The 10,000-nt window shown below is 39.8% G+C and overlaps 1 protein-coding gene across 3 annotated transcripts in view; it reads right to left on the bottom strand.

The window, feature by feature from the left end:
• Window positions 1–10,000, bottom strand: part of LOC137982339 (fibroblast growth factor receptor 2-like) — a 109,818-nt gene that overhangs the window by 37,140 nt on the left and 62,678 nt on the right. For 2 of the 3 annotated variants that reach the window (XM_068829430.1, XM_068829428.1), the window contains exons 2-3: window positions 9,226–9,618; window positions 2,720–2,986 (exon numbers count right to left, since the gene is read on the bottom strand). In XM_068829430.1, coding sequence (XP_068685531.1) covers window positions 2,720–2,986; window positions 9,226–9,618 — 660 coding nt within the window. The remainder of the gene's footprint in view (window positions 1–2,719; window positions 2,987–9,225; window positions 9,619–10,000) is intronic. The other variant, XM_068829429.1, reaches the window with a different exon arrangement.

Below are 10,000 nucleotides of genomic sequence, written 5' to 3'. Positions count from 1 at the left end.
TTTAGTAACTACACGAAAGAGTTAGACCGTGTTAAATTTTCCGGTTGTAGTATGGACAAAACTTGAAAAAAAGCTTCTCCTTTCATTTCCTTTTCTGTAAAATTACATTTTCTTTTCTTCTCAGCCTGAGTTCTCGGCTACCTCGGTTAAGTTAAACTTTTGTAAATTAACCTGTGTTAACGTTCCTCGTGTTATTTCATGTTGTTTGGCTTATATACAGAAAGCTGAACAACTTATCAAACAAGTTCGTATTCTTTCCCGCTGTTGCCCAACATAAAATTTCGGTAGAATTTCCATTCGTCTTCCGAGCTGACCGTGAAAATTCTGTCGATAGGGAAATCTGATGGATCGGGCTTTTTATGCCTCACACCTATCAAAAAACCAAGCTTATCGATGCCACACTCATGCGCTTTGTCTTGAAACCCTCCGTAGCCGTCAAGAACACAACACTGCAAAAGCTCCCTTCATTTATTCTCATATAAGTTGACCACCTTTCGGTTGGTTTTGGTTCACAAGCCGGTACAAAAAGCAAGAAAGAAAAATCGCTCGAGCGGTCATTGTCTGCGTTGTCATGATTGGACGGATCGATCTGCATGCGCATGTCAATTTGCTTATGCCGGATGTCACTAATGTCACTGACGTCACGGCATGTGCAGAATTACAATGTCCACGAACCATACCTTCAGCGGTCATCAAAGCCATGAAATCAACCACGTCATGTTCACGTCTCTACCGGCTTCTTTCATTCATATATATAGATTTAGCCAAGCCTAGAAGCGGAGCTCCCGTTTCTAACCCCAGAACGCAATATAGTGTACACGGAAATAATTATGCTTCTGCACAAAGTACAAAATTGATCGTCATTATTACTGTACACAGTTTACAGTGATCAATCATATCAAACACCTATAAGCAAACAGCGGTAAACAAACAAGCCTTGGCAAACAATAAGTAACAATTTTAATCAACAACTAAAACTGAAATTACATGCACGGTAATCTTTTTTCACAACATTTCCGTTGACTGTCAATCTTTAATTCCTCCCTCTTCAGTTTAGAACAACAGCAAAAATATGACTAATTTAAAAGTCAACCAAAGGCGTACTAAATTCGCTTACTCGACTTCAATTTCACAATCAAACAAAGCAGCTCACAACTGGACATCCATTTCAATTAAAAGCCTGTATGTTTGATGGTTGAAATATGCAAAAATCTCTATCAACACGGAACTGCAAACGTTTTCAGGCCTTCTTCTTTTTTTAGTGAGTTTTACAAAATATGTGAGGCAGCGAGGCATGTATTAAGAACGAAAACACTAAGCTTACCTGTAAGGCAACCGTTGTAAATAAGTGTTTTGTCTCTCACTCTATTTCTCTCTGCTTTATGGTGATTTTCATTGAAATTTTCCCTTCTTCTCCTTCCTCGGCTTCTCTCGAGGCTTTCTTCGCTTAAATTCTCAAATTTTGTCGCCTTTTGTCTCATGCTCTTTCCTGCTTTTTATCCCGTTGCTCGTCACTAATGCAATTTGCCGCCAGAAAAACGCGGGTTGCCAAATGCAACGCTGCCACGCGATTTCCCGCCAAGGAAAATTGCCCGAACACTCCCCTCCCCAGAGGCTCTCCTGCCTCCCCACTATGACACTAAGGAACTTAAGCAACGACGACGGCGACGGCACCGAGAACTTCATCTCAAAATATAAATTCGCGTTATTGTAATCACTTTTAAACATGTCAACCCTTCTTATATGACAAGGGTGTGGTAGTTCCTCAAAAATGACATTGGTCGGAACGGCGCTTAATTTAGGGGAGAAAATGAAACTTTAGCGTCAAGTGCTGACGTTCTCCTTAAAACCTAAAATTTGACTATTTCACGTTGTTGTTTTGCTGACGACGGCAAAGAAATGGACAAAAGTGAAAAACGCACGTACAGGGCGTGCAAAGCTATTGTTTTTGCCTACTAAATATGCACATTTGTGACGTTCTCGTTGCCGTCGCCGTTGTCGTTGCTTAAGTTCCCTACTGTGACGGGCGGACGGGTGGACGTAAGTAACGTCATAACTAAAATTTCTGGCATGGATAGCTTTGTCAAAAAATGTTACCCATGGTGCTCCGCTGGCGCGTTTCGCGTGCCTGAGCTTCGCTAATATCATTGTCTTTTCTACTGGTATGAAACTTTCAAGTAAACGTTTTTTTTTTAATAATAAAAACCGGTCTAACTTCATACTTTTTCGAAATACTTTATACATGAAATTTTAAAAGGTGATATACTGAATACTCACATTTAAGCTGAAATTTACTTATACCCGATTTAGAAAGCCATGAATATCGTATACCCAGAAATCCATTGCGACCCTGAATCTCAGTATAAATGTCTTCTAAAAGAAACTTTCACTGTGGAAATCCGCCGTATTGTAACGGCGTTACAGCGGTTCCAAGTTGGCCAAAATCTTATACGTTTACTCTAATTTTTGCCGTTCTTGTCCCCCCGCCAAGATGGCGCCATTGACCGTGGAAAGGTCTCTTAACTGAATACCCTACCATTTCCACATCTGAACTGTTAGCTAAAATTAATACCAAAAACATACCTACCTGCCAGAGATATACAGACGGTATGTTTCAGGGTAGGCATAGGTATTTAATTAATTCATCATTTTTGATATTTTCCTGGTATTATTTCATGTGCGTGTTTTGGAGATCGCTGAATCTCTACAAAGTACTCACATCTGACTGTCACGTTGACTGTCTTGTTGGCAACTCCAACTCCATTGGAAGCTGTGCAGCGATATTGTCCACTTGAGTTTCTGTTGGTGTTGTTCAGAACATAAACTCCATTCACTGCTGGCAATTTCTCAATGACTGTACCGTCACTTGCTACTCTTCTCCAGGTGATGTTTGGAGTTGGTTTTCCAGTTGCATTACAACTCAAAATAAGAGTGACGTTTTCACACTCATCCCAATCATTTGTCAAATAGTCAACTTCGGGAGCCACTACAATGGAAATGGAAATGTAATAATTTTTTTTTCGACACTAAAACAGACAAATACATATAAAAGAGCCATGTTGCACTTTTCAACTTAAAAGGATCCCAAAACAATTTACCATTTTTAGCCACCTGTCGTTAGTTTTGTCACAAATACTGTACAATGAACGAAAGAATGGATGAATAAAACCATTTGTTTGGAAGCTGGTTTAAATTGCTTCATACTCACATTGATTCACATTATTTCTATACAATATTTGATGTTTTAAGAAAAGCACTAGTAATAGACCTTTTCAAGGTTTCTGACACCATATTGGTTGGGGGCAAACACGGTTTAAATTACAGTGAATGTATGGGAATTTTGCCCACTACACGAAATTTGTAAATTTCATATACATGTAAACCCTCGCAATCAAAATTCTACAAATTTGAAATTTGAAGCGACATGAGGAGATTTCTAAAATCCAATTTTCAGACGTTTGTGCAATGATCTAATTTTCCGTTGACTGAATGACATTAATAAAATGACTAAAAAGATTTCAAAGTAATTCAAATCTGCCGCTTTGTGACGGAGTTATAAAGGTTTTAACTCTGCCAAAATCCCACACATTCACTTTAATTTAAGCTGCGTTCGCCCCTAACCAATACGGAGTTTAAGATCTGCGACGCGCCGGTAACGAAAACGTCATTTAAAATTGCAAGTTCAGGTTTATTAATCTTTTTCGTCATTATGTCGGCTTGTGTAACTTTTGAAAACTAGTGTAACTTTCCAGGAACTGAATAGGCCATTTTACAGTTGTTTGCTCAGCGACCAAGCCTATGAATGGCTTGTTACGTTTTCGTTGCCGTTGCGTCGTAGATCTTAAACTCTCCAGTATTGCGTCAGAAACCGTAGAAAGGTCTATTCAAGCAATCATTCATAGAGAGCTTTAATTATGCCTCCGAAAACTGTCAGACCTTGAACAATGACTTATGTAATGTGTCAAAGGCCTCAGACATTACACTCTTTGCGGATGTTACGAACATAATAAGATGGGTGACATATTACTCCTTAATTTTGGCGCGAAATTTCAGGGTTAAGGTAATGTTACACGAGCCGATTTTTAATGCCGATTTTTAATCCATGTTACACGAGACAGCTTTTAACGCAACTTTGTTGCGGCAACGGCATGTTACACGAGACGATTTTTAACGCAACATTGCTTGCAACACTAGAACCCAGGCTCCTGCTCGACAAATATGGCGGACAATGAGTTAAGAAGACAGCGGCTGAAAATCATTCAGGTTCTGTTGTTAGTGGACGATTTGGAAGATGAAAAACGAATATTGGCGTCGTTCTTCGGTAACTTTAGGGACGTATCCCACAACACAGGTTTCTTCTCATAGAACTGTATGAGTTTTCGCCTCCCAGCATCATCTAATCGAGATTCAGGTATAGTTATTTCTACCGGTCATCTTCAACAAGCTCCGCCATCTTGTTTGTTTACTTCACGTCGACGTGACCTATTTTCGGCTCTCCGCGGTGCATTCTGGGACGATGTTGCGTTAAAAGTCAGCGGCGGAACATAGGTATTCTGCTGTAGGGAAGCATCTTATTACTATCCATGGTGGTGTTGACACCTCTGGTTTAAGCAGTCATTTTTCTTTTCTTAAGGAATGCCAAACTAAGTTTGATTGTCTTCTGTATATGAAGTGTTTTTCATTAAGGAACTTAAGCCTTGAAGTTCACTCAATACTCAAGAGGGCTCCATTCGAGCCAAGCTTTTTTTTTTTATGCTTTGATATTGTTGTGGTCACTGTTCAACCTGGCTCGATAACAGCATATTTGATCATGAATTACACTTGCAGGGCTGCAATATTTGTCGGAAAGACAGGCAAGGCAACAGAGGCGGAGGAGTCTTGCTCTCGGTTAAATCTCACCTCACTTGTCTAACGAGAAGACATCTAGAGACAGAAGTAGAGATGCTGCCCTGTGTAATTTATACACAACCTTCGTTTTGTTTTCTGTTTTCGGTATTTTATCGTCCTCCTGGGCCTATAAATAAGCTCTTCCTTGCCAAATTCCAGGAATTCTTGCATGGATACTTATCCACTACTGAATTGTCTAATATTGTTCTGGTTGGGGACTTTAATTTTCCACAAATTGATTGAATTTATGGCTGCTTTGGCGTGTCTGACTTCGAAACAGATCATTTCTGAAGAAACAGCCTTCTCGACGAACAAAATTAACTTTAATGCCAACGATGAAGGAACCATTCTACAATCGAACAGGAACGCAAAAATGACAATACAACACAAGTGGACTTAGCTAGTAAAATGAAGACACTTACAAGAACTCCGTAAGTTGAGAAATGACAAGCAAGTCCTTAAGATAGTTCGCAGAGTATTAAGAAACACAAAAATGGCCGACTCGTTTGGCCGAGTGCATGAGTCCCCGGTCAGCGGGTTTACTTAAGAAGAGTCCTGTTATCATGTTGGCTGGCGCGAAACTCTGCATTGAAGGGCAGGAGTATTTTGCATAACGCCGAAAGCCGAATGGTTTGCCAGGGGCGGATTTAGGGGGGGCCGAGGCGGCCGCGGCCCCCCTTTCAGTTCGTCGGAGATTTTTTTTTGTCAAAATATACAATAATTTTATCATTTTGTAAGCAGTCTGTTGGAGCTTTTGATTTTTTTAGCTAAAGCGTGATTTTTCGCTAATAGTATGACCAAAGTTGTGCGAATAAACTTTCAGCTTACAGGCGCTAATATTATCCTTTCGAAATGACGAAGAAGACTGGATGCGAAATACTTGTCTACAGTCAACCTATCTTACAGAGACTGTAACAACGTAAAATCTTAATGCCTATATATATAATTATATATATTTTGTGACTTTGAAGCGAAGAGTCAAAAACCATGCATCATTATAACCATAACTTATAATTTTATTCAATATGGAATCCTGATACATTACGTTCCAGATTGCACCAGAGTGCATGTAAGAGTACCCAAATTTTCAAAATTTTCTAGGGGGGCATGCCCCCAGACCCCCCTAGAAAGTAGCGCCTAAGGCGCTACTGAGGCGCGCTAACGCGCGCTGATTAGTATTCTTGTTCGGCCCCCACTTTCAAAAAATGCTGGATCCGCCCCTGTTTACTTTCAATTATGGTGGCGGCATTTCTACAGTGATTAGGTCTAAGCCCCCATTTCTGAATGGTTAACCTTTTTAGTTATCATTGCGTATATGTACAGTTATTACCGTCAAATGCCGATTCTATAATGTTCGGCGTTCTGCAAAAGACCCCTGCGGGCCATTGAAGGTTATTTGTTGAAACTGAACACTAACATCACTCGATTCTCTCTGAACTCAACGCTGCTGGGAATATTCTGGATCTTGCTTTAACAAATAATGAAAATTCAATGTCTGACTTATCAGTTTTCCATGAAGTTTTCAATTCTGATCACCTTCCAATATTATTTGTTTTCCACCCAAAATTGAATCCACCTTCGAATTTTAAAGGGAACCTCCACTCTTACTAATAAGTTAAAACCGAAGGAAATTATGTTTACACACAAATTTGTTCCAATTTTGTTTTATCAAGAAAAATGAATTTAAAATCGCTTATTTTTACTTTCAAATTTCGAAGGCGCAGCCATCTTGAATAATTGTGACGTGTAACGGTTGCCCTATTGTTCTGACACAAAGAGCTTTTGTCTAAAAGCAACAGGGCAACCGTACACGTCACCATTATTCAAGATGGCGGCGCCCGCGAAATTTGAAAAAAAAAAAGGTGATTCTAAGACATTTATTTCGGATACAAACGATTTCTTTGAAAAAAATGTAGATTGATTTTACTTTAAAGGTTATTTCTTGTGATTTAAAGTTATTTTTTAGTTGAAGTGGAAGTTCCCTTAAGAAGATGTAATGGTACAAGGACGCTGCTTTCGATATCTTACGTCTGTGTTTTCGAAATGCAGAGTGGGACGGAGCTTTAAACGACCATGTAAACACCAGTCTGGAGAACTTTCAAATATATTTTTCAAAAGTGCCAAGGAGTTTATCCTCTTAACCGCTTGTTTAATTATTCACTTCGACGTGGTAGACTTCCATGTCTCTGGAAAAGGGCTAACAGATCCCCTGTACACAAGAGTGGCGACAAAGGGCAAGTTATCAATTACCGGCCAATTTCACTCCTATCCATTCGTTGAAAATGTTTGGAGAGCTTTGATCATTCTGCGATTTCAAGATAATGTGGCACCATTTCTCCCTGATTAATTGGCAGCAAGGATTCATAAAATTAAAGTAAGATCTTGCGTAACCCAACATGTCCTAACCTACCATCATTGGGCCAAGTGTTTGGATGAGGGTTGACAGACCGGTGTTGTGCTTCTAACGCGTTTGATCGAGCAGCTAACGACATTTTACTTACAGAAATTATTTAATTTTGGCATTGGCGGTTCCCTGTTAAAGTGGTCTGCAGATTACTTTTCTGATTGCCATTAGAGGGTTATCCGCGATGGCCAGCATTCTTCCTGGTATATTGTTACACCAGGAGCTGCCCAGGGATCTATCTTGGGTCCTCTTGTTTTCGTTATCTTTATCAGTGATCTTCCTGACGTCGTGTCTTGGTAATAACATCCCCCTTTATGCCAACGACTGTGAAACGTCGAGGTTAATTGATAATTCTCATGATCATGCATAGTTCCAAGACGACCTTGACAATCTTTAGACTTGCAGCAAATCAAATAGGATGTGCTTTAATATTACGAAATGCAAAATAATGAGGATATCTCGAGGACTGCAACCAGTACAAATTGATCTTTGTATGAATGAATCACCTTTTGAGATGGTCTCTGAATTTAAGGTCTTGGGTTTGCGCGTCGACCGCCACCTATCCTGGAATGCCCACGTGAATAGCTGAGTCTCCAAAGCAAACAAGATGCATGCTCTGCCTGATATATCGTACCTGTAGGGGCTTGCCGATGTCAAGACACTATATTGCTCTTTTTTTCGATCTCACTTGGGGTATGGCTCTGTTATGTGGTCCCCCGTACACGCAACAGAACATCGACATGATAGAACGTGTCCAGAGAAGAGCCAACAGGCTTATCCTCAAGTCAGGCATTGATTATGCCTCTTGGTTAAAGAAGCACTCACTTCGACCACCGACGAACGTGTATATCGCTTTAGAATTAAATTACTGCAAAAGGTCACATTTACATTACTTCAGAGAATCAACACCAAGAAACTAAAAATATATTATCAAGATGAACTATTTTCTTAGAAGAAAAATATCACTCAGCATTATCATAGAACACAACCCACTGCTAAATGAAATATTACAGGCACCGCCTAAAAGAGGCGTTCACTCAAATATGTACTCGGGAGAGCAAAATTATGGCAGAAGCAAAAGAAACTAGAACTATACCAAATACAAGGAAGTCGTGTAGACTTGCTAATTAACACAAGGGAGGAAGGGAGGGAGGAAGGAAGGAAGGAAGGAAGGAATTAAGGGAGGAAGAGCATCTTTAAACCCGCTAAAAGATCAAAGTATATGTATTCTCTCTTGGTTCATAATGAAAGCCAGATACCTCCCATTCAATGAAATAAGAATATAGATGGTACAGTGGTGGCCTCATGGTTAGTGCGTTCGACTCCGGATCGAGTGGTCCGGCTTCGGGTCCTGGCCGGGGACATTGTACTGTGTTATTGGGCAAGACACTTTACGCACACGGTGCCTCTCTCCACCCAGGTGTATAAATGGGTACTGGCGTGTTTAATGCTGGGGTTAACCCTGCGATGGACTATCATCCTATCCAGGGGGGAGTAGAAGTACTCCTCGTCACTTCATGCTACAGTAACCGGATACGCGCCGGCTTGATGGGCCTTCCAGGATCGTAGCAGACTTTACTTTACTTCTCTTGTTAAGGCTGTTAGCAATATTCAAATGAAATGTAAGTTTGCATGGCATGAAAAAAAAATACAATTTATATCATGTTCATGTGAAAATGTTGACAGAAAATAAAGACAGCCTAAAACAAAATCATGAAGCAATAACACGATTAATTGTCCTAATTCTAACCTAAATGACAAATAATCTGGCATGTATCTCTATTGTAATTCTTCTTCGTTTTTCATTTGACGATCAAAGCCATCAGGAAAGCCTGTGTTCATGCTGATATAAACATCCAGTTTTATATCAAATTAGGTAATGTATAGCTTAAATACACGTACTGTTCATTTTTACAGTAATATTATACACTCACCAAGAACTGTCAAATTCATCACCAGATCAGCAAGAACGGTGCCAGCAATGTCTTTCATATATTCAATCTTGTATTGCCCCTCATCATGTCTCCTCACATCATTGATTTGCAGAGACACTGAGTCTGTTTTATGATTTCTATCAACCACAATACGTGGAGATAATGGCTCTTGGTAATTAATAGAAGGGGGGTCAAAAACACCAACAAAAGTTTTTGACGCAATCGTATCAAACACCAGGGATGACAGATTAAACTTGGACCACTTAATGACGAAAAAAGTCTGACTGTTGGTCTGTTCATCAGCGGTGAGGGAGTAATTCCATGTAAGCAGCACATTCTTTCCCTCTTCTGCTTGTGTTGGGTTTGCAGGCTGTCCTGCCCACGTCAGTGAGTCTGAAACATGGATTGTCACAGTACGTAACCTTAGAGCGAGTTTTAATCGAGTGTCGTAAAACCAAAACCAAAGTAATTACTTTGGCCAATCAAAAAGAACCGAGACAATCCGGTAAACCAATCAAAAGTCGAAGAAATTACACTTATTAAATTCAATGCATTTCTCGTGCTCTGATTGGTTCACTCATTCTCGGTTATCACCTCAACTTAGTTTGACCTTATATGGTAAATGATTGAGCTAAGCGTTGCCAAGCTAAAAACTTTTTTTTCGCCGAAAAGCGAAATTTCTCTCAGAGAAAAGCAAAAAAAAAAACGTTTTTGTGGAAAGTTGGATCAATTCCGGCGTTTAGAAGCACGCGAAAAGGTAAGAAATGTTTTTGTG

The sequence above is a fragment of the Montipora foliosa genome, chromosome 13, assembly GCF_036669935.1.
Source record: "Montipora foliosa isolate CH-2021 chromosome 13, ASM3666993v2, whole genome shotgun sequence".
NCBI classification, from domain to species: domain Eukaryota; kingdom Metazoa; phylum Cnidaria; class Anthozoa; order Scleractinia; family Acroporidae; genus Montipora; species Montipora foliosa.
Note: the sequence above shows the minus strand (reverse complement) of the source record. Positions and strands in the feature narration are given on the sequence as shown.